This window comes from Neopsephotus bourkii, unplaced genomic scaffold (genome assembly GCF_033783945.1).
Source record: "Neopsephotus bourkii isolate Nb327-2 ecotype Australia unplaced genomic scaffold, CSIRO-AGI_Nbou_v1 NB_1388, whole genome shotgun sequence".
Lineage (NCBI taxonomy): Eukaryota > Metazoa > Chordata > Aves > Psittaciformes > Psittacidae > Neopsephotus > Neopsephotus bourkii.
Window position 1 is genome coordinate 6291465 of NW_026901866.1, and position 24114 is coordinate 6315578.

Sequence of the window (24114 nt, forward strand, 5' to 3'; positions counted from 1 at the left end):
AGGAGCTGCTGGTCATGTTCATAGCTGTACTGCCGCCTGTGTTTGTACAACACAACCCCCCTACCCCAGCTTCCCTCCGTAATTTACCAAAAATATCATAAACAATCTGGATTTTAACCTCAACAAGGTTCCGGGAGCCTGGTCCCCAGAGTTCAAAATCGGGGCTACTGGGGCCTCACAGTCGTGGCTTGCACCACCTCGGGCAGTTTCACAGTTCGAAATTCAGAGAGAGACCAGAAAACACTGGACCGGTCGAGGCCTGAAAACCTGCTTGTTTTATCCACACAAAACCCCTGGCGGTAGGGGGTAGGTGTCGAGTGAGCTTGGGGCCCAAGCCGCAGCAGGGCAACAGGGGCAGCCGCGGGGCCAGATCAACCCTGCCAGGGAACGGTGAGGGAGCTTGGGCGCTCCGCACTGATGCAAGAACGCAAGGCCCGGCCTGTCTGGGGGGGCCTGGCAAGTCTTCTCCAACTGCGTGCAACTCGCGGGCACAGGACGTCCCTGCAGCCCCCCGGAGCAGGGACAGCCGCCGGGAGAAGGGGCGGGGACAGCCCGGGGCCTCCTGCCGGGCCTGGGGCCCACGGCGGCAGCGGAACGTAACGGCGGGCTCCGGTTTGCGGAGGGCCGGTTTGAGCCGGGCACAGCGCCGCGCGGAGGGCGGCCGTGAGCCCGAGTCGCGGTGCCGGCATGAAGGAGCTGGCGCCTGCCGTGAAGATGGAATGCGACATTTTGGACGCGCTGGAAGCCCTGGGGTAATCGGGGGGGAGCAGCGGCCCCCCCTTTTTGCTGGGAGGGAGGCCGAGGGGGCCTCGCCGCCTCGCTGCTCTGCCGGGCACAGAGCGGGGACCCATCGCATCGGGGAGGAGGCCGGGCCCGAATCGGGGGGCGGAGGGATGCGGAGTGCAGCAGAGGAACGGGATTCCCGTTTCGGCGGGTGCCGGGGAGGCCCGGTGGCGGTCGTGTCTGGGCCTTTAGCCTCGCCCGCGATCAGGATCCCAGCATCTGCGTTGGGCTTACCCTGGTTATAATGGGGGTTAGGAGAAGGCAGCGCGTCTGGACGGATGTTTGCTGGGGTGCGGGAGGGCTTTGAAAGCGGTCGTGTCTACTCACGGTGGGGCGCCCGGGCCTCCCACTATCCGCCCGGCTTCAGCCCGCCTTGAAGTGCTGCTCCGGGTAGAACAGAGCAGAAAAGAGTGTAAAATTGAGTTCAGTTTTCTGTTATCGTATTGCCAGTGTTGGCGCAAAAGTACATCACCAAGATAATGTTGTAGGAAAATTTGACTAAACACTCGCATTCTTGTCTGTTCAGCATGTACTCAGACATGAAACAGTTTTCATGTACGCATGATACGTGCGGATGTTTGCCTCCTGTTTTCTGACACCATTTTTTTCACCACTCATTTATTGGTCTGTTTAAAAAAAAAAAGTCTCAGTTACTCCTTGATAAAAATAACTTTAAAAGAGTAATTACTTTCAGTATAGTTACTAACCAGCTTGTGGTAGAATGGTTTAAAAACATATATATTTTATGGTAAACTGATTTCATGTCAGTAATGTTTCTCTGTCTGCAGGTACACTGGTCCTCTGTTGGAGGAGGGAGCCCTGAACAAAGCAGCAGAAAATGGATTGTCTTCACCAGAGTTTTTTGAGCTTTGTGTTTGGTTAGGTTCCCAAATAAAGTCACTTTGTAATATGGAAGAAAGCATCACTGCAGCAGATGGTGTGTGCATTTTAATTTATTAAAGCAGTTTAGTATTTGCTCAGTGGGTTTAGGCCCATATTGTTCAGCTGATGGTGAATTTACAGTGTTGAAGTTTAGCAGATAGAGAAAGGGTAGTCAAACAGGCTTATATTTGCATGGATGTGGCTCATAGATTAAGTCATGTCTGGTGAAGCTTCTTTCAGAAAAAAAAGGTGCTTGTGGTTTGGGGTTTTTTTTAGATCTTTGTAAATAGGAAAAGTACATTCATGCATCCTTGAGTAGTTGTTTTATGTAATCATATTTTAATGGAATCATTGTTGGAAGAGATCTTATCATCTAGTTCTAACCCCCTTGCCACGGGCAGGGACACCTTCCACTAGGCCAGCTTGCTCAAAGTCTCATCCAGTCTGGCCTTGAGACTTCCAGGGATTTTGATGGCTTAAATTCCGCTGCCTAATATTATCAGCTACTTGTTCCAGTGCAGTGTTCCTTTCAGCAGTGTGTGTGGATACTCAAGTTGCATGTTACTGCTGCCTGATTTTTTTGAGTACTAGAACTCGGATAAGATTTGGTAGTGATTGTGTTTTCACAAAAAAAGTAGTAAAACTAAAAACAGTCACTGGTAATAACGGGTTCATGACTCCTAAAATTTGTTCATCAGAAAATTAATTACATTGGTATGCTGCTTTGTGACGTGAGCTGTTCACTTCATAGTGATGTTCAGTTGCATCAAAGTCTTCAAAGATGCTGTGGCATCACCACTTTGTTCAAAGCTTTGCACTTGTTTATTCCCATAGGTGATAAAGATATCGAGAGCTTCCAGCTTGAGGTTAGTGGCTTTCTGAGAGAAATGGCTTGTCCTTATTCATCACTTATATCTGGAGACATCAAGGACAGATTAAGAGAAAAAGAAGATTGTCTTAAACTCCTCTGTAAGTTATAAGCATTTTTTATTCCCACTTAGAATACAGTATTGTATGTGCATGCTCTGTTGTTATTCTGCAATTACATTAAATAGTTCTTTCTGTGTATTTAAGTATATGTGTACAGTTATGCAACCTACCTGAGCATGCATCAGCTCACTTGTGCAGAAATGGAAAATAGAAAACTATTAGAAAACTATTTTAGTAGAAATTAAACTTTATTTGTGAAGTAGGGTTCAGTCTACTGAGGCCTCATCCCTCTCCTGATCCAGTTCCAGCTCTGCTGAAACTGAGACCTTGCTTCCTGTGTTTCTGTAAAGTTCCTGGACATCTTAAAAGGAAACACTACCCGATTTGAAAGTGCATGATTGAGAGAAGTAAAGTTTAGGTGTAAGATGGACTTGGACAAAGGAGTAGCAGCAGGAACCAGTGCGATAATACAAAACCAGCCAAGGAACTAGGGATCCGGTGGCAGAAGTGGGTTAAGCAGTAAAATATGATGTGTAGACTGAAGATAGGAAGTCAGATGAGAGTTAGTTCAAGTAAGCAATGGGAAACTGATACTGACCTGTCCATGGGAGAACTGAGAGTCTCCTTTTTATCAGGGTTGTCTTATAAATGTATAGTTGTATTTGTGTATGAGAATGTGGATGCAGAAATATTCATGTGTCTCTAAATCTGCCATTATGATGGTTTTCTCTCTAGTATTTCTAAGTACAGAACTTCAGTCTTTAAAGATACTGCACAGCAAGAAGATGAAAGGCTCTCATTTGGAAAAACACAATGAAATTTACCAGGAAGTGCAAGCTATTTGTGATGCACTGGGCCTGCCAAGCTCCTCATCTTCTGAAATTCCTCCCTTGTTAACCAATGTGGAACAAAAGGTAAGGGCTTTTATGTGTTCTGTCAATTGTTAAATTGTAAGCATTATCTCTGAAAGCATTCTTCTTTAAGGGTCCAACAGTCTAATCCACAAAAGCCCTATCTGACAAGTGTAAAGGAACTTTTATTCTGAAAGCTGGCTTAGTGTTTGACTGGTTTGTTTTTGAGGTGAAGTATTTCAGCATTTCCCTGAGTGTGTGATGTACCTGGTGAGGCATACTTTGCCATGCAAATTTAAGGCATGAGTTGAAGTAACATAGTTTTCACGTTACCCATTGAAATGTGCTGCAAAGCTGAAGACTTTGGGCAATAACTGATTGTGCATTTATATGCCTTTAGTTGTTTCTGGGATGTATTTAATGTCCAGAGCTTAAATTTTTGCTCTTTAGCATATGAGCAGCTTACTTGTGAGGCATTGACTTGACAGTGCCATTTCCTTAGTTGCAGAAGAGGATGAAAATACTTGACTTACTGGCAGCCAGAGAATAAGTCAATTTAAGCTTTATTCAACAGGATAGCTTTTTCAGTTTTTTCAGGTCCCACCAGTTTCTAATTAATTTCACAGATGCAGTCCTTAATCTGACTTCCTCATTGCAGAATGTAAACAGGCTCTTGGGGTGGAATTTATGTTCTCTGTCAGGCAGCTAAAAGTTTTGCTGTTTATTTCTCCCTAGTATTTGTGGAGAGGGTGGGTGACCGATCCCCTTTAAGAATTATGGGAGATACATGGATTGAATCTCTCTGTGCTGCTGAGTAAAAATTTTGCATGATTATGCTGCTTTTTTCTTCTTCCTCCTCAGCCAGGGGCAGTTGAATATTTAGAGGTTTGGGGGAGAGGGCCTGTTACTTGCCTGGTTTTCTTACACTGTAGGACTTCAGGGTGACAAGACTGTACCTTTAATAGATTCATTTATGAAAAGCAGCATCCAGGTGATGGTGAAGATGTCTGTTCCTGCACTATTGACTGTGCTTGTTCTATTTAGTTCTAATCTTTATATCCATTACATTTTTTTTAAAGGATGAGGAAACAATTCTAGTACTGTTTTCTGTGGATTAAAATGTCAGCACAGCAAGAATTACTATATTTTTATACAGCAGATTTTGAAATAAGTATTTTTGTATCAAACAAATCCAGTAACTTTTTTTTTTTAACTATTTTTAGAGAGTGTGTGAACTTCCAAAATAATCCTGTAAATATTTTATGTTACCAAGGTCATGGATTATATAGAAGGTCAAATACTCAAGGATATTTGTCTCCATCTAGCTTTTAATTAGTTTGTTTTTTACAGCTGAGTGTGTGAGAACCTTAAGATGACTTTGCTGTTACAAATGCTGTTACATTTGTTTTGCATTTTTCTGAGTAGGTTTTCACTGCTCTCTTACCTGGAGAATCCTTTTGTATAGTTCCCACTACAAATGCAGGCTTCTTTGTTGCGATGGTGTCTTTCTTTAAACTCCTGCTTATCCTTCTTAATCTAGGACAACTGTTGTGTTCAGGAATGTAGGTTATAGCATAGATTCTCATATCAGCTGTATTCTTGTCCTCTGGCAGACAGGGGTATGTCAGAGCTCTTGTATTCATAGCCCTGTCATCAGTCAAGGCTGGACAATGTATTCTGCAGCTGTAAGGCAGCTCAGTCTTGTTTCATCATTATAGTTGTAGGATATGTCCTCAGATTTCTGCTGATGGGAGCAGGGGAGTGAGGTGGAGATTCAGTAATCTGGGTATGACTTTACAGTGTGTCACAAACATGAACGTAGACCAGTTCATCAGTGAAAAGATTCCTCCTTAAATATTACCTTATTAATAAACCTGTGACTGGGTAAAATTGCATAGGTATCATCTTTAATTTGGAGAGAAAGGTTGGAGAAGTCTGGGGGCAGTTTCCCAGTCAATAAAGGATTGTTTCATTTAGCCATCTTGTTTCTTTTCGGTCAGATTTTCACTGATTCTCTTCCGTAATTACTTTCTCTAAACTTACTTTCATTTTTCAGTTTGTGGCATTCAGGAGTATGCAGTGCTGAGTTAGGTCTTTTAACTGTGATCATCTTGTGATGGCAGATGGCAGAAGGTGTGGCTTTTTGTAGTGGAGCCTATTGTTGTATTTACCTCTTAGCTGCCCTTGCAGTTAAACTTGCAATAATTCTAATCTCTATACAGTATTCAGCATCACTGGTTTCCAAATTTTCTCTCACTCAATAGCTATACATTATATAGAGGATTTGTTTTGGCTTTGCTGGGTTGTTTTGTTCCAGAAGCCAATCTCATTTTGATAGACTCTTCTCTTAGACTCATTAGAACCTTTGAGTTTATATTTTTGACCTTAATGGTGTATGGATAGACACCTCTTGCCTAATAGGATTTTTAATTCATCTGCTGTTTATGCTTTCTCTAGTAATTACTTATTTCTTCATCTCTTGCTGTCATGCTGATCTAACTGTATTGCTCCAGGTTTTGATTCTTCAGACACTTATCTAAATTCAAGTATGTTATGTTCTTGGATGCACTGAAATTTTGAAGTAAATTATGAGAGGCATCGTTTACATGCTTCACTAAAAGCAGAACAAGTTGGCTGCATTTAGAAGACAAACAAGTCAGACAACTTGGAGAAGAGCTGTGCAAAGGAAGTTCCTTCAAGAAAAGGATGTAGAGGTTTCTTGTAATGGGAGAGGAGAATGCAGTGGAGTTTGGAAGGCAGAAAGAGAGAGCACACCTCATCCCTAACTTCTGAGGGCAAAAACTAATTTAAGAAATATAAGCAATGCTGATTTGGGGTGAATGCAAAGGTCTTAAACATAATGTTAAATGGAAGCAATCACAGGATTAGGAGAAGGAAGAGAGAGAATGACTGTATACCTGTCATATCTCCTGCCTTTCTTATTAGCATCCCATCACCAGAACTTTTAGCCAAGTCTAGCATTTGGCAGCAGAACTCTTAGCTTCCAGTTGTTACATTTTCTTAGTTGTAGATACAACACCTAATAAAAAGTAAAATGATTAATTTTGGTAGCCCTTCTGCCTGTATACACTTGAAACATTTGCCATGTACACATTTTTCTATTATAAACGGGAAAAGTGATGTGCCATAAAATATTTTTGTATGGAGGTTAGTCATGCAGTAAAAGTATTCTGGAAATCTTTTTATCATGGGTAAGCCAGAAGAAGCATATCTGGTTTTATGAGTCTGCTTAAAAAAAATGTTCTATGTTTGATCTTACGAGTAGCAAATTGTCATTACTGCAAGTTGTGCTGGAATAAACAGAAGTATAATTTGTGTTCTGAGAAGAAGTATGTGTTTCGTTTCAGATAAAGGACATTCTCTCAAAAGTTCAAAATAACCATGTGGGGAAGTCACTACTAACAAAACCTCTGAATTCTGAACAGGTGGTAAGTAGAAGTCTCTCAATTTCTTTTCTGTATTTAATGGGATGTCAAAATTAATGCTTATGGCCTCATCTAACTTTGTCCATTTTATAGTCAGTGGTCTATTGCTAAGTATTAATACTAAAATTCAGTTGCTAAATACTGATGATGCTAATCAGATACTTCCAGAATTAATGTTTATAAGGCATACTTTTTGTGGTTTCATCCTCTTTCAAAACATTTTGTATACGCATACTACTTTAGCACTACACAAATGCATCTTGAATTTTATGTAATTCATAGTGATCATCTGGGGATTGACATCTCAGTTGCTGAGTGGAGTTACCTTTAAATTGACTTCTATAATTTTATAGATTTGAATGTTTGAATTTTTATTATAACACTTCAGGAAAGATTGGAGAAAATCAATGATGCTCTTCGGAGTGAGTACGAATGTCGCCGACGCATGTTAATGAAGAGGCTGGATGTGACAGTGCAGTCTTTTGGCTGGTCTGATAGAGCAAAGGTAAGCTTGATGAATTGTTTGCTTCGTGTACGTAGGAGTCTGCTGCAGTTCCCCAGATCTTCCTACTGAATGGTACATGCTATGTAAATACACTTCCATTACTGTTTTCTTTCCAACCGGTTTCTCATCAATGGTTATAACATCCAAGTCCTGGAAGGGGAAGGATTTGACTAGATGGCACAGTCCATCCTTGTGTCTGTTTATAGCTTCACAATTACAAATTTTAGCATACTCTGTTGGGACTTCTCACTTCTCCCCTTTTCATTTCCTATATACACCCCTCTCCAATCAGGTGAATTGAGAAGGATCTTCAGCATTTCTGATGCTGAATGCAGTAGAAATATAAACACTGGGCCTTATCATAAACTGGGTGCAAAGAGTCACTGCCCATAAAGTCAGTGAGATTACAGTTATTGCTACCCGTGTTTGATACAGATCTACTGGATGGTCATATGACTACTACGTACTACAGCTGGTCAGTTGAAGAGGTTATTTAAATAGCAGCTCATGCGAAAAGCACGCAATTGTAATCCTTCAGATGGCTAAAAATTCTGAACTACTCTGAATTTTCTCTGTTGATATAATTTTTATTGTGATCATTTCATTTGTTTGTAGCACTCTGTATATTAAAAAACGGTCATGATTTAACCAGTTTGATCATTTTGAGCTATAAATATATATTGCTTCTATTCAAGAGAGGGGGGAGATAGGATACAAAAGGTTTGTAATTTGATGAATATACATGTGAAAGCTGAAGGCCGATGTTTTCACTCATGAGCTGCAAGATCAACTTTCCTTCAAAAGGTTGGTGTAGAAAGCTTAAGATGGATGTCTTAAAACTTCAAAAGCTTACTGAAAGTATGGATTGTTACTAGTTTTTCTGGGTCACAATTTGTTGTTGACACTTGCAGACAGAATTGTTTACATGAAGCTCACTCAGTATCGCTAGAAGACAGGAGTCTGGATGCTGCTGTGCTACTTTGAAATGGCTCACTATTTTCTGCAGGCATTGTGAATGCTTTTATGCTGCAGGAAAGGAAAAGGAGGACATTTAGCTCCAGGACAGGTTCCCATGTGTGTAACTTCCTTATAGCTGTACTCATGCAACTATATATTTTAAAATTTAAAGTGTATTTCTGAAAGGTAGTTGATGTTAACTCATGACTAACTTAGGTGAAAATTTTAAGTCATTTGATCTTACTCCATTCAAACAACGTGAAAAACAATGAATACACTTTTGTAATAGAACAACAGTTTAAATTTTTAATGATGATGGAGTAATAAGATGATTCATTTTCCTATCTTGACTGTTGATGTGAAATAGTATGCAGCTACAGAAATAACCAGGTGAAATATTAATCCAAAATTACATATGATTTTTAATCTTTTTTCCTTATTGTCAAAATATTTTATTATAACTTCTCCAAGAAGGTTTTGGGATTGAAAATATTTTGGCATTGATGCAGTTCAGATTTATTTATTTCTTTAAGCCAAGAGGCAAATTGTTCTGCTTTTTTAATTTATTTGTTAGCTTGCCTTTTTTCCCACCATTAAATAGGTATTGATACCTTTATCTGCTTTTGATGCTATGGCATTCTTTTGTGTGTGCTATAGTTTGGATTTTTTTTTTAATTTGTTCAGTCCCTAAGAGAGGTAAGTTTGCAGACTGAAATGGATCCATAAATGGTGTAGTAATTGCCTGGCAAAACAGTCAAGTAAAGGAACTGCACCTGTTGTCTGGTCCTCCAAGATCCAGTTTTACTCTCAAGATCACTCTAGATGTCCCCAGAAAGTGTATTTATTTTTCTTTTTTGTTAAACAAATGAAATATCAAGGTATGTTTGGAAAAAGTCTTGCTTTTTCCCCTTCTCGGTCTTCACTTTTTCATGGTTTGCATGAGTGTTCTGCTGCATGGATACAATTCATTGTTTTTTCCACAAGTTGATCTTACTTTGAAGCTGCTCTGTTCTCACCACATTTAGAAGTGATCTGTTAAATATGGCTATGTAAAGCTCTTAAGAGGGCAGTTTGGACTCTTATATTATAGACTTTAGATGTGTTGGAAAACATTAAAGAAACTGATGACAGTGGATAGGAGAGTTTCCTTTGTAATGGTGTTAATTTCAGCATCAACTAAACATCAGCATTTTTTTGTACAATAGTTTCCTGAGTATGAAGGGAATTGGTAACAGCTGGCAGTATATTTTGTAAGATAACCTAGATTTTCAGGCATTCCACCCTGTGTTCAAATTGAAACTGAGACCAGTTCATGGTTTATGGTACACGTGTTTGCATGTTTTATGCTTAGCAAATAAGTTGTGTTTGATTTTTATCATTTAGGTAAAAACAGATGATATAGCACGAATCTATCAGCCCAAGCGCTATGCATTATCTCCAAAGTCAACTATTACATTAGCTCACCTTCTTGCTGCTCGAGAAGATTTGTCAAAGATCATAAGAACAAGTAGTGGATCAACACGAGAAAATACAGTCTGTGCGATCAACAAGGTATGCTTTTTCTTTCTGGGATGTGATAAAAGGACATGGGAGTTTACAGACCTGTCAATAATCATTCTGGAATTACACTCTTCGCTTAATATTTTCATTTCTTTCTGTAAGATATCTGGTGCTTTAAGAAAGGAAGGTTTGCAGCATTCCACTAACCATTGCGGCAACATCTTTTCTTACGTTATTACACATTCAGTCACGCCACAGGGTGAAACACTAGTCTAGATGAGCAGGAGCAGTATGGGGAGGTTTATGTGTGTGCATGTGTGTTTGTGTAAATGACCTCTTTGAGTTCAGTGGAACTGCATGGCTCATGTTAAGGATATGTGTCAGTCTTTCTGGTATCAGCTCCTGGGCTACCGTTGCCAGGATTATGTCATTCAGTTCATAAACCAGCAGCTTTAGTTTATCAGTATATTATGAATGATAGAAGTTTCTGTGGAAGTGTCATTTTGCTGCAAAGCAAAGTTATTTGGTTTAGCTACAGTAATAACACTGTACTGCTTTCTTGTGTATGATAAAAGCTGAAGCTTGTGAGTAATGGCATTAGTTTCAAATTGTGACTAAGCCTGTTTTTATTAATCCTTTACTTACAAATTTTTCCAAAGTTTTGTGCCTCATTTAGATACCTTTTAATATGCTTTGATCCCAGAAATACTGAAATTTCTTAATTATTGTAGGATCTCAGAGAAAGTTTTGGAGTTTTTTTGAGAGGACTTTAATGGAAGTTCGTGGGACTGACCAGCATATGGAAACATTCATTAAAAAGAAGGTTTAGGAAATACGGAAACAACAAAAAGACCTACGTGGATACCTTTTTGATCTTTAACTTAATGTTTTGTTTAATTTCGTCCAGTCTCCCTTTTTGTACACTGGATAATATCCACCAAAGTCAAGATCCCTTTTGTTTTAATTTTCTTGGAAGTAGTACTTCAGCATGTTACATACTCTGTTCCAGCCCCTAGTGAGTTGTTTCTAACCTGAGGCAAACTGGTGCTCCTTTCAGAATGGCCTATCAATTTGCCAGTTCATGGTTTTTGCTAGCTGATTAGGTTTGAGCTTGAGCTTTGAAATTTAAGTAGAAGAGCTGCATCACAAGGTGTATTTTCTATATTAATATATATTGCATGAATTACATGTATTACATATTCATATGCATTACATGAATTATGTATATTGTTTATTGTAATACTAATACTTCACATGCATGTATTTACTTCATAAATATTTCCCGAAAGTAATATGAGCTAGCCAGCTGCAGTTACTGCAATTTTACAGGTGCAAAACTGGATCACTTTCAGTGTTCTGTTGTGTTAGGGTAAGTTACAAGGACAGGAAATAGGGATTCTGCTGTAAAGTTCCACACCAAGGGGACCATATTCCCTGTAAAGAGCAGGCAGCATGTCTTTGTGCAGAGAGAAGTATCCTGTGCCCCTTCAAATTATTACTGGTTTTTAAAACTAAAAATGACCTGTTTTTCCCTATAGGTTCTGATGGGGAGAGTACCTGACCGTGGAGGCAGACCAACAGAGATTGAACCACCTCCTCCTGAAATGCCTCCTTGGCAAAAGAGACAAGAAGGTGGTGGAAGAGGTGCCTGGGGAGGTGGAGGGGGGGGTGGAAGGGGCAACTGGGGGGGCGGAGGGGGTAGGGGAGGAGGAGGTGGGGGGGGGTTTGGAGGTGGGGGGGGGTTTGGAGGTGGGGGAGGGTTTGGAGGTGGAGGAGGGTTTGGAGGTGGGGGTTTCAGGGGTGGTGGAAGAGGTGGAGGTGGCTTCCAGAGTGGCAGGGGAGGTTATGGTGGCAGGGGAGGCTATGGTGATCCTTATGGCAGCAGAGGAGGGGGAGGATACCGAAGATACTGAAATAGTGTAAATATTAACAGTAACTGGCAAAATATAGTGGTGGTGTTTACTGGTGTCAGGAATTTAGATATGTTAACTTGGGTTTAGGTTAGAATTAAGTATTAACATTACACCAACTGATGTTGTCATTGAATTCTTTTAGTTAGCTGAACAGAACTTTTATACTAAACTGTGATGACTAAAGTCATTTTTTTTCGTACTGTTCATATGGTGTTTTTGATGTAATTTTATTTAAAATAAGCCTCAGAAAACTGAATAAAACTCTTTCTAAACAAACAAGTGTTATTTAATGTTCAAGCTTCTCATATTATTGCATGTCACATGTCCACTTCCCTGATCCAAAATTCTGTGTAGAAATATCCAAATAGGCCTAAGAACCTGATGGAAACACTTGAAAAACTAGAATGCTGCTTTCAGGCTTTTTGTCTTCATCTACTTTTCATATGGGACGTGTAAATGAATTTTCATGTCAGATGGTGAAATCCTTAAGGCTTTGGTCAAAATTATTCTGTTGGGTTTCTTATTCTTCCAGAATTCACATAAAAGAACATTCTGAATTAATACTCTGCAGAAACAAATAAAATCGGGTTGTTTAGTGTGTTAATAGCTACATGAGAGAGGTGTAGGTCAGAGCGTGTACAGTAAACTTAAGAAACATGGTGAGTTTTGATATTGTCTGTTTTCATTTTACCCGTTTTTCATTTTATTGGTGTTTCATAAGAATATTTTAAGGTCAGGTTGGGCAGGAAACTTATGCAGGCATCATATCTGGTAAGAGCTCATTTATATATTCCTTCTGAATTAGCCTTGAGACATAGAGGTTGTATAAACCGAGCTTCTTGAGAAGGCTTTTCGTTCTGGTTTGGGGTTTTTTTCCCCTCTCTTTGGTTTTGTTTGGGGTTTTTTTGTTTTTTCCTTCCCCACTTGCTCTGTGTTTGGGAAACACCAGTTGTACAGCTAGTAAGACATACAGCAGTTGCCCTTCCTCAGTGACTCTCTTACTCTGCCAACCAATTAGCCTGATAACCTGAAAGAAACTTTGTCTTGATATCGTATGGGTGCCTTCTCCCTCACAGACAGTGTTACTCTAGAATAAGGAGTAAACTTCCTTGCAGTTATGGCTGTAAATACATGTAGGCAAGAATTAAATTTAGAGCTGTCAGTTAAAGAGAAGGACAGCTTCTGTTGTCCAGCATCTTTTAGATCTCCTCCTCTACTGTGAGGCCACTCCTGAGTACAGAGTGTAACAGGGAGATGATGCCCAAGTATACACTCGTGACAGTATTCAAGGGCGTGTTATTATGGAGATATTCAGGAAGGCATCTGGTAAACTTGGGGATGTCTGTTGATTTCATAGCACAGAAACCTTGAGGCACTTTGAGTATGGCTTCTCTGCAGGTTGAACTTTAGGATTTCATTCTGCTGTTATGTTCCACAGTTGCAAGTTATTTCTGCCCAAATTTCCTATTGCTGTCCATATCTGGTTTGCGTGACAGATGTTATTTTACCTTCAGGAACACATGCAGCATGTCCTGTTTCATTGGCAGCTTTGTGCGTGAATTTGAAGCTCTGTTCAAATTATTATCTCTTTAAAAAGTCTGTGTCAGGTTTTGTTAATAAGCCATCACCAACCTTTTCATTTAGAGTTTTAATCTAGGTAAACGGCAAAAGTTTCTCTCCATTATTTCCTCTTTGGTCATAGTCTGCCTGAGAATGCTGCTTGTGAAAGGATAGATAAGGACTTATTTACCCATATTTTAGGGTCCAGAGAGGTGCCTAACAAAGAGCAGGAGTCTTCCTTGCTTTAACATATTAGCTTGGATGTGAACTCTTAAAATAATGACTTAACTTCAGCCAATTGCTAGCAATACAGTTCCTTTGTCAGTTTTCTTCTACACCCCTTTCTGGCCTACACCACTGTCAGCCTCTGCAGTCATTATGGAGACACCCCAGAGGTTGTGCTGGAGCATACTACTGGGGTTTGTGCTCTTGCGGCTGGTTTTTGATGAATGCTCTGCAATAGTTCACAGATTGGTGACACACCAAGTGAGACTGCTGGCCATGGAGGTGAAGTGTTGGTCAGCAGAGGAGTGGAGGGAGGAGTTTTTAACAACTGAAGCCTTAATATAAAATTCTATTTGTTCATCCCAGTTTACTGTTTATGCTACAAGTAATTTCTGAACAGCAGTGAAGCATTTAGCTTCACCAAGGAAGCATGCTAGGGAAATCAAGTGGCTTATCGACACCTAAAGATTTCGTCAAGATGTGGAGATGGGCTGGTTTTAGTTCAACAGGTGTAATTGTATGTGGATGTGTCTTGGTGCCTTTACACTCATTGGTTTATCCTGTTTGTCAAGGGCAGGGTGGTTCTGAATGAAGTGAAGCAGCTATATGCCTACGTGTAATTCTAACAGTTAAATTATTTTAATACCATATTTCAGTTTTCTTTATGTAGAACATGGAAATTTGAATATGTTGGAGATTTTGTTTTGTTTTGTTTTTTTGTTTTTTTTAATCTGGCCATTTCAGTCTCTCTTTGAGCAATTCCAAAATGTGAAGCCAGTAGTTGAAAACTAAGGTAAGCACCACCACATTTCATCGAGGTATCCTTTTCTGTCCTCTGGTGTCAGAATGTATGCTTTTAATTTATCAAAAAAATGCAATAATACCATGAAAATAATTGATTTAAACCTCTTCTCAAATTTTGTATGTTTTCTTGAAAACAAAGTATTTTCAAAAATTCTGTTGTAAGCAAAAGATTTTCATATGTATGTTTGTGAGCATTTTTGTGTTTTTTCACGCATAGTGAATGTCTACCTGAGTATTGTTTTGTTTGCTCAAGAATTGAAAAATGGGCTGGGAAATTTTTCAGGATTTGAGACACTTTTGTTAGCAGCTGTAAACACTGAGGAATAAAGTACTGTATTTGAAGTTACTTGCATCCCTTGTGTAGTGTTATTTGGGTCCGCTATCATCTGTTCCTTTTGTGTTTGTAAGGAAGAAATCTTGCTGGTGATTTACAATGGTGATGGAACATATTTTTTACGAGATTGAAAAATTACAGATATATTTTGATCAAAATGCAGAAGGCTGTAAATAACAATATAGAAGAATTCCAGCTGACAGGACATGTCACAGATACATCGCTGTTATACTGGCTGGGATTACTAAGGGGTCTCGCTTAAATTTTGCCTTAGTTAAAAAAACCCCAAACAAACCATAAGTTTGTATGATAGTTACTGTTGTCTTTACATAAACTAAGGAAATATCTCAAATTACTTCTGAAGTTTTCTTCTCTGAATTTCTATACTTGTGAAGTAAAACACAACTTGGTTTGCATGGGCAAGACTAGAGCAGATTTGCCCATATAAGCAGAAACTGTGTTTTCAGTAGTTACTCTGCACTCCATATCTTCTTCCCTCATCTCCCTCTGATGATTGAAGATAACTGAATGTTCATCTCCCTATGTAAAAATATATTTTGAGATGATAAGGTATTTTGAAGGTTACTACAATGTAGAGAATAGCAACATCGCCAGAGGAGGAGGTGATGCGTGCTGAAGAGGCCCGCCATATAATAAACTGTCAGAAAGTGAAAAGCAGTAGCAGTCATTTTTCTCCTTGGTAGCTGGTGCAGGGCTGTGTTTTGACTTTCGGGCTGGGAACAGAGCTGAAAATGATGTTTTGGTTTGGCCAAGGGCTTTGTGAGCCTCATGCTCTGCCAGGGAGGAGGGGAAGCCAGGAGGAAGCAGAGACAGGACACCTGACCCAAACTGACCAAAGAGGTATTCCGTACCACAGCACGTCATGCACGGGAGGTAACTGGGAGAGTTACCTGGAAGGGCAGAGTGGACTGCAGGGTTGGAGGAAGTATTGGTCCGTGCTTGGTTGGGCTGGAGGGGCAAGTTATCGGTCGGCTGGTGATGAGGTGTTGTATTCTTTTCCCTTGTTATTTCCTTTATCATTACTATTATTGGTGGTAGCAGTAGTGATTTGTGTTATACCTTAGTTACTAAACTGTTCTTATCTTAACCCATGGGAGTTGCATTCTTTCTGATTCTCCTCTCTGTCCCTCCAGGAGTAGGGGGAGGGCAAGAAGGGTGGGGAGTGAGTGAAAAAGCTGCCTGGCTGGGGTTAAACCACTACAGTGCTACAGTTCTGCATGTGTAATAGCCAGTGTTAGCAGATGCTACAAGAAGCCTTGTTTAAACTTGGCTCCACATTGTGAAATCTCTCAAGAACTCGTACCTTAACAAACGTGAGGGATTATACTAATGAAGAAATGTGCTTTGTAATACTTGGAAATGTGAGTGACAAAAGTGCCTGTACTGTGTCAAGTGCTAAATTAAGGAAAGACTAATCTGCAAACAAATAATGAGCTTCCTCACTGTTCTCTCAGGCAGCATTACCAGGGCTCACAGAAGGTGAAACTGTGCTGGGACTCTGGCACTAGGTTAATCCTGCAGAAGTATCTCAGATGACAGGGTCAAGGAAGATAGGTGGTTCAGATTTCTTTGAGATACAAACTCAGAGGCATGAAGTGCAGTCTTAGTATTTTTTCTATTATAAATATTAAACTGAAATCTTAACAATTTATATAAAATCTTTACAATCTGTACACTTTTTCAATCTTCTCAACATTAAACCAGTATGTTTTCAAGTTGCCACAGAGATCAGTTACATCAAAATAACAGATTGCTACTGTAACAAAAACATATTTCAAAAAAAGTTATGTAAGCTACTTTAAAGGCAGCTGTGTTTAATCTGAATATGAACAGTAGCTCTGTTTTTTTTAATTGTGATGTTACTCTATTAAACTTCAAACCATCAGAATTCACACTTTATTTAAAAACAAACAGTAGTTGGAGGGGAGGGCATTTGCATTTCCTTTCTTCCTGTATGTACATGAAACAGAGGTGAGCCTGGAGGAATAAAGGTGAGTGCTTCTCATTTAAATTAGCCATGACAAGATAAATGTCAATACCAGTGTTTGCTAACATGACTTTTAAACAGCACTTAGTACTTTATCTTTTTCCCTGGCATAAAGCAGCTTGAAAATTAATACAGATGTGAGTTTTGTTCAGTAGCTTTGTCAGTTTTAGCAGTATCCGTGCATTCAGTTTCTGCTATTACTCTTTCATGCAGCAGAAAGTCCCAAAAGAAAGAAGGGACTACCACTAAGAAAAGAAGTTAAAAAAAAAAAAAAGAGGAAGAAAACTATAACAAGTGGCTTTGGGCAAACAGGGAACCTGAAGGATCTTTGAGAGCTCTGATGTTCTTCAGGTATCGGCTGACCTCTTTGAAGCAGGAAGTCTTCAGCATACATGAAGCACCACGTATGTGTTCTGTAGGACACTTCTGCAGACAGATTCCTTTTAAGTTGTTCAGGTTGTAGGAACAAGATGACAGCACAGCAAAACATTAAGTTAGCATTTAAGACTGTACAAATCTATGGTCATAACTTGATTTTCTGTATTAACACAGTGGCCTTTGGGCCAGCAGCTGATGTTCGGGAAATGTATTTTTAAATAAGAGATTTTGTTCATGATTTCCACCCTCAGCAACAGACAACGTATATACAAATACACACAAATGCTATTACAATCCAGAGGTTAGACTACAAGCTCTCAGCTGCACAAGATTTATGAGTCTTGGCCGTCCTTCTGAATATTTTCAAAATACATGAAAATACATTCAACTTCTATCTTATCTTGTTTATTTTATTTGTTGCAGAAACAAACTTGTACTTGCTGAATGCCTATTGAAATATGCCTTACTGTAGTTTCCCTGAATAGAGAACAAAATCAAGAAGCTTATAGAAAATGGACAAAGCAAGTTTGGAGACCTTTAAGCCATTCTGATTGCTTCATTGATCAAAGTGCAATTCCATATTAATTGTTAATAATTCAGGTTTAGTGTATGAAGAAAAAAGCTGCACAGTATTCACAGCTGCTGGTTTTTGTCTTACACATGTCCATTATTTACAGTAAAGTAACAGAAAATCCACTACTACTAGTTCCCTCCCTTTGTTTTTACTAATACACAAAGATGCAAGCACAAAACAAGTTCAAAACAAGAATTTAGACTCACTAAACTGGCAAGTAGTTTCAAATGGACTTTTTTCTTAATAAATAAAGCATTCATATACTTGATAAGGACTATAAATTGTGGATGGAACGTACATTTATACCACTTTGAACACAAAGCACACATGCTATTGTAATAAGTTGACTAAATTTCAATCTATAATGGACTTGTAACTTACAAGTTTTGAGGAGCATTAAGTGGACTAGATAAATGTATTGAAGTCCTAAGTTTCTGATGTTTAAATGTGTGATGACAAATCCCTGTTTGATAACACAAGTTTTATACAACTGTAAAGTATACAGAACCTCTTGAAACACAAATGCAATTTAAAATTGGTTATTCTGACAAAGTAGATTTATCAGTGACTTGAAAGACCATTTTGTTGTCTCTTAACAATATGTACACTTTGTAGCTTTAAGAAAACTAAGTTACCTCCCTAGCACCTTTTACTATACAAAATTTACACACAGAAGAGCACACTCATCTTGACTCTTTACCTAAAGTGCATATGAAATCTAGGTGAGTGAAAATGGAGAAGCCTTTGCTAGAACCATAAGACATCTGGAATACAGTAACTGTTGCCCTAGGATTACTGTACAGTTTCCCTCTTAATATGACCCTTGAGCTTATACTCAACAACAGCGTCCACTTTGACATGAGAGAAAAACAACCAGACAACAAGTTACCCTTAAGCCAGATAAGTAGGGCTGTGTTCCAAGCCATGGCATGGAACATAAAAATGGAAACAATATTCAGTATAAACTCACTGTTGCCTCATCTATTTTACCTTAACAAAGGTAAGCTACTGAAAATAGCAGGACTTCTAAAGCTCTGAAAGAGGTTTAAGAAACTTGTCAGTCTATCTTAAAGTCTAAGAATCAGATATCATTCGCTTAACTACTTCTTTTACTACTGTTAAACTTTGGAAATAAAGATGACAGTTCATATCATGATTTAATTGGTTTCAGCCAAAATGATAACTGTTTCTCTTAATGGAATATTTCTACAGTTTTACTTATATACTCAGCTTTATTGAAAGTTTGTTTCTACAAACCTAAATTTGGGCCAAATCTGAGGAGACACAGTCTCCTGAATATCTATCTACTTTGTCCGAACACTTGTAGAGTAAGATGTGCTGCTGACAGCCAAGTCACTGGGCAATCCACATTGTCTTCATCATGAACAGAAGCTTCAGCAACAATGTCACTCCTCTTAAAAACAAACCCAGAAGAAACTATTTTCATGGAACAGATAATGCTAAATTACCTTAAACAGTCAAAGAAAGAAGTGGATTTATACATTTGGGAGTGTGTGATTAATATTCAAATGTATTGAATAAAGAGACTATCTCTGTTTAACATCCTTCAGACTCTCCAGTTCACCTGGTAGAGCAGCTTTATCACAACCTCTCCTTTAGTCTTCCTTACATTCTTCCATAGAAGATTTCCTCTTTTGTCGGCTAGGAGCAGTCTCTGTGTTGTAGGTTGTCCACTACATGGTTTCTTCTGTGGATTGTGAGAGATTCAATTGTTCTATGTGCCTGTTCCAGCTGGATCTTTAAGCCTTCATTGTGTGCCTTCAAAATATTTCTTTCCTAAACAAAAAAAACCCATAAAGAATGGTATTGTATTTTGAATTTGTCTCAGGACTGTCTGGTTTTATGTTTAGGTTGACTGGCATAAACATAAGTTGGTGTAGCTCTTATCAGTGGAATGGAACCAGTAACTTATTTGAATGTTTTCATAGTCACTGGCCTATCCTTTGTGTATACTTTTAGAACTTTCCAGCAGCTGGTATCTGACAGTTATGTCCACAAGCTGCATTTATCCACCCTCTGCTGCTCTCATAACAGCGGTAATCTAGGAGAAACCAGAACACAGCTCACACTTTTCTGCTCTACTAATGCAGAAATTGATGTACAGTAAGACATTAATTTGTAACATCAGATGCTCTTCAGTAATTGAGGTCGGGATCTGCTGAGGGAGCAAGGACAAGTGTAAATTGTGGGACTGACATGAATGGGACATTTTAAAGAACCAGTGCTTACAAGTGCATCCACACTTCACATCCTTGTCTATATTGAATGGACTGTTGACTGAAAGAGAAATAGTCTGTACTGGAAAATTCTTTCTAATTGTCTTAATCTCTGTTTTAATAAACCAATCATCTTTTGTAAAAGATAAGCTCATATTATCAATAGCAAAGGATACTTTGAAAGTTATACTGAGCATACAAAGATCAGGGTGCAGTCCTGTTTCTGGACTGTTTTCATGTTCGTCCATCTCAGAATAAAGACAGCAATGATTGAAGTGTGAAAATAAATCCACCTTTGTCCTTCATAGTCATATCTGGATCATTCTCACTGCATTGTTGATACTGTGATAGTCTCTTTAATCTGTCTGGAAAGGTGTTTTTTTCTACAAACCTGAATTTGGGCCAAATCTGAGGTGACAGCCTTATGAATAGCTACTTTGTCAGAACACTTGTAGAGTAAGGTGAGCCACAACTGGGCTGATGCAGGTGAAATCTAGCAAGAGGCATCATGTCTGTTCACAGGAAAATTTCTTGGTGACTTAAAGTTATCAAAAAAAAGAAAGGATTCACTGTCAGTTGAACAAAAGCAGAGCCTCCCTCCCCTCCCCACCACCCCTGGCTTTAAATATTCTGTCACTCTGGGGAACAGAGGCTACCAAAAGCAGGAAGAAATTTAGGACTCTGTTACTTACTTTACAGAATAACATGCTGTCCTAAGCAATTGGATTGTGATCATGTTCTTGCTTATAACTTTTAAGACTGGCAGGGATCAGTGTAATCATAATAAGGGCTTCAAAATTTATTCCCTAAGCCCTACACTAGTGCTAAAATGTATGCTTGAAATGAAGCATTACTGGAGTTAAAGTGTCTAAGAATTTATGATACTATTCATGGATTGTTCCAGAAATTAATTACACTGGAGTAAGGTGACAGCTTCCCACCCAGCCAACCCACCCCCCCCCTCCAACCAGAATTTGTTTCATCATGTTATGTACCTGCTCAAGTTCCTGGTATGAGGGTTTACAGCTGTAATGCTCCTCCTTCTTTTTCTGGCTGGAGTCCTTGTTTTCCCATTTCACATATGCTTTTTTGCGGCCTAGAATTGGGCTTGGAAATGGGGATGGTGGAGCTAGCTGGAGATAAGGATTTTCTGGCATCTTATGTTCTTTCTTCTCAATCTGCCTATGAGATACATCACCAGCCAGCAGTACAGGATCAGTCTGTGTGCCCTCATGAACCACAGATGGTTTCAGTCTCACTGAAATTTTCTGAGCTGAGGAACCCATGAGCATAATGGTTCGGTCCTTGCTGTCTTCACTGTGTTCCACTACTTCTCCATTAGGAAATGTAAACAGTCCTTCTTCTTGTCCTGTAGGATATATATGATAAATTGAGTCAAGATCTTATCCCAGGAAAGGAGAAACAGTCTCAAAGTAATTAAACATGGTTTTAATAAATAAACATATTCTTCTTACATTAATTGCTCTCCAAAACAGGTATCACTGGAAGTTTCTCACCATTGTGTCTCTCAAAACTCTTTGCATGTCTCAGTAACATAAATATGGATCAGCAAGAGGAAAACCAAGTGTGCCATCAAGATTAGCTAGAGGAAAACTTCTAGATGGCTACGGGGTTTTATATAGACCATCAGTCTTAGTGATTGCGCTGCAAAATTAAGCCTGGATGTTAGTTCAGTGTTACCATAACTTGAAGCTGAAAGACAAAACTTACCCTCTTCATAAAGGTAAAATAAAGAAATTTTTAATTTTACACTGCTTTTGTATAAGTAATCCTAAAATACTTGTGCATTTAAAAGGGGAGGGGGGAAGAACCCACAATGTTAGAAGCAGTGGGAAAAATATATATTTAAAGGATTTTTAAAAGATCTGATTTAGATAAGTAACTTCTGTCACTGGGAAGAAAACAAAATAAGACTGCATATTCACACACATGAGGGGAAAGAAAAATGTCAGTCCAGTAGCTGCTGCAGGCTCTGGGGAATTACATGAGGATATGGATGAACAGATGAGGCTTACACCTTCAACCAAGACCTGAATTCTCATTCTTCGACATGATATAGCCTTGAGAGGTACAACATTCTGGCACACTGGGTGATATGGGGCAACACACTGCAGCTCAACCTCTCTCTAAGCATGACATCCCATGAGGTGGTTACTACGCAGTGCTGCAGCCATGGCAGGTGCCATCTTAGATATGCATGTGATCAGTTATCGAGATAAACTGGCTGCATTGTGCTAATAGAAAGCCTAAGATGGAACCCAGAACTATGAATCTTAAATACAACACAAAAGATGGATATCAAAGTGACAAGAAGTAGATTTGAAGAACATTAGATAAAGGCAGGAGGGAAATCCAAAGAGAGTATTGAGAGATTTGGAACATCAAAATTCAAAACAAAAGTAGCCTGACATCTTAATCAAGGACAATGTTTTCTCCTTTGGAAGTCTACATGGTAATACACAGTATGAAAAGTTTATACACCTTTCATGCAAACTTCATACAGATGTAGAAGAAAAGAGCAGAGAGTAGATTTCTGATTGAATGAAAGACGGACAGATGAAGAGGAGTAGTTGATTCAGCTGCTGAAGTGGAAAAATTAAATACAATTACCTCCTGGATCTTCCTAGTACGCAGATATGTAAGTAAACTGACTTTATAAACTCCACATTAAAATCCAAGTCAGAATTGTAACAGTGCAGCGGTCGGTTAATGGGACAACAGTGGTAAAAACTGCTGAGCGTGCTAAGACCAGCTAGTCACAAGATGAGAGAATTAAGGGAACCTGTCAGCTGTTCAGTTCGTCACATCTAGTTCTCATGAGACTCTGACAGAAGATTCAACCAGTTTTTGTGGCATTTGTGCACCACACATTATGTCATGTGACAAGAGATCTCCCAGAAAGGGAGCCTTTCATTACTCAGACAAGAACTGGAATGGTGTTACTTGGTACAGGCTCACACCTGGTTGTAGTTTATATGTTGATTAAACACTGCAGTTAACTAACAAAGCCTAAGCTGATGCTGTACAACTCAGTTTTAAAAGGAAAAGGAGCAAAGGAAAGACTATCTAGATCTTTTGATCTTTTTAATGTGATCTTTTCTCACCATGGAATTGCTCTTTGACTCCTACTGGGCAGAGGCTTGAAGCAAGAGCAGATGTTGGGCTGCTGTCTGGAACTGTTGTTTTGGGTCTTCTCTTGCACTCTATTACAACCAGGTCTTTGCATTGCTTGTGACAGTTCATTCCACAGTCTATAAATAAAACACAGTTTACATGATTCAGTGGCTCTGTTGTAGCATCTAAGATCAGTTCTTACACTGTATTGCCTCCCGAAGAAGCAAGAAAGCTTCTTTGGTGTTCTATACATGTGTAACCTGTAACAGCATACATCTTGTAAACAGACCAATGACATCTCTTTACTATATACATAGAAAACTCCTTTTCATTGTAAAAATACAAAACAGTGACATTCAGTCACAACAGCATTCTGACTATAGGATTTGCAGAGAAAGCAGATACCTATATGAGGAAGAAAACTCTGCAAAATACATATCGTGTATGTGCTGCACAGTCTTCACAGTGTTGGTGTTTGAGCCCATTGGAATAGAAGGGTCTGGTCCCAAATCTGAATTCAGTGATGTTTTGCAAAGGGTTAAAGCTATCAGTTATGAGCTCTTTCATCTTTGCATTTCTTCTGGACCATATGTCTGGCATACTATTCTTGAATTAGTCTTCTCCTCTCTGAGAGATCAGATTAAATAGGTCCATAGACATAGCAACGGATCTCAGGATTATCAGATTATTATCATCAATTATAGATTAAAATTAACAAAGTATAAAGTACCTTACCTTTGCATCTGTATCCTTGTTTAATGACTCCCCATAGCTGACATTCAAACAAACAGAAAGACTTAGAATTAATATATCTGTCTGCACATTGATAATGGATAAAAATCCACTAAAAGCTCCACTAATTTCTAAGATCTGAGCACCTGCAGAACATCTTGGTTTTCTATCATTTTAATGTTAAGGTCAAAATATGAACTATTTACCTCTTTAGCATAAGATATTTAAGAATATTTTATGTGTTCATCGATCACAAACCAAATACCTTGAGCTAGTCTGTAATGAATACATCAACAGACCTGACAGCCTCCAGAGAAGTTGTGGAGCTGGATGGAAAATTCTATCTGAGCACCCTTGTTT

The 24114-nt window shown here is 39.0% G+C and overlaps 2 protein-coding genes across 6 annotated transcripts in view; one reads left to right on the forward strand and one right to left on the reverse strand.

Moving 5' to 3' along the window:
• The first annotated feature begins 543 nt into the window (after positions 1-543).
• Positions 544-16293, forward strand: FAM98B (family with sequence similarity 98 member B). 4 transcript variants are annotated; one of them, XM_061367700.1, is made up of 9 exons: positions 547-752; positions 1572-1720; positions 2500-2634; positions 3331-3509; positions 6815-6895; positions 7281-7397; positions 9738-9905; positions 11393-11498; positions 16166-16293. In XM_061367700.1, the coding sequence occupies exons 1-9, from the start codon at positions 688-690 to the stop codon at positions 16192-16194; spliced, it is 1029 nt and encodes a 342-aa protein (XP_061223684.1). In that variant the 5' UTR covers positions 547-687; the 3' UTR covers positions 16195-16293. The 4 variants fall into 4 exon arrangements, with proteins under 4 accessions (XP_061223682.1, XP_061223683.1, XP_061223684.1 ...); XM_061367701.1 differs by having other exon boundaries at positions 11393-11486; positions 16166-16285; XM_061367698.1 differs by lacking the exon at positions 16166-16293 and having other exon boundaries at positions 544-752; positions 11393-12166.
• Positions 16294-16302: 9 nt separating this feature from the next.
• The window catches only part of RASGRP1 (RAS guanyl releasing protein 1), a 40087-nt gene continuing 32275 nt past the window's right edge, over positions 16303-24114 (reverse strand). The window contains exons 11-15 of one of the 2 annotated variants that reach the window (XR_009727609.1): positions 23758-23794; positions 23013-23159; positions 20883-21256; positions 20279-20425; positions 19308-19447 (exon numbers count right to left, since the gene is read on the reverse strand). Coding sequence is in view for 1 of the 2 variants with exons in the window: in XM_061367697.1 (XP_061223681.1) it covers positions 19313-19447; positions 20883-21256; positions 23013-23159; positions 23758-23794 (693 nt within the window). In the remaining variant the exon portion in view is untranslated. Of the gene's footprint in view, positions 19448-20278; positions 20426-20882; positions 21257-23012; positions 23160-23757; positions 23795-24114 lie in introns of both variants that reach the window. The other variant, XM_061367697.1, reaches the window with a different exon arrangement.

What these genes read in the sequence shown, in the direction of transcription:
- FAM98B (XM_061367698.1), top strand. Translation starts at nt 688, where the DNA reads ATGAAGGAGCTGGCGCCTGCCGTGAAGATGGAATGCGACATTTTGGAC. An exon ending in AAGCATCACTGCAGCAGATG is followed by an intron (nt 1,721 to 2,499) that starts GTGTGTGCATTT and finishes TTATTCCCATAG; the next exon opens with GTGATAAAGATATCGAGAGC. An exon ending in CAGTCTGTGCGATCAACAAG is followed by an intron (nt 9,906 to 11,392) that starts GTATGCTTTTTC and finishes TTTTCCCTATAG; the next exon opens with GTTCTGATGGGGAGAGTACC.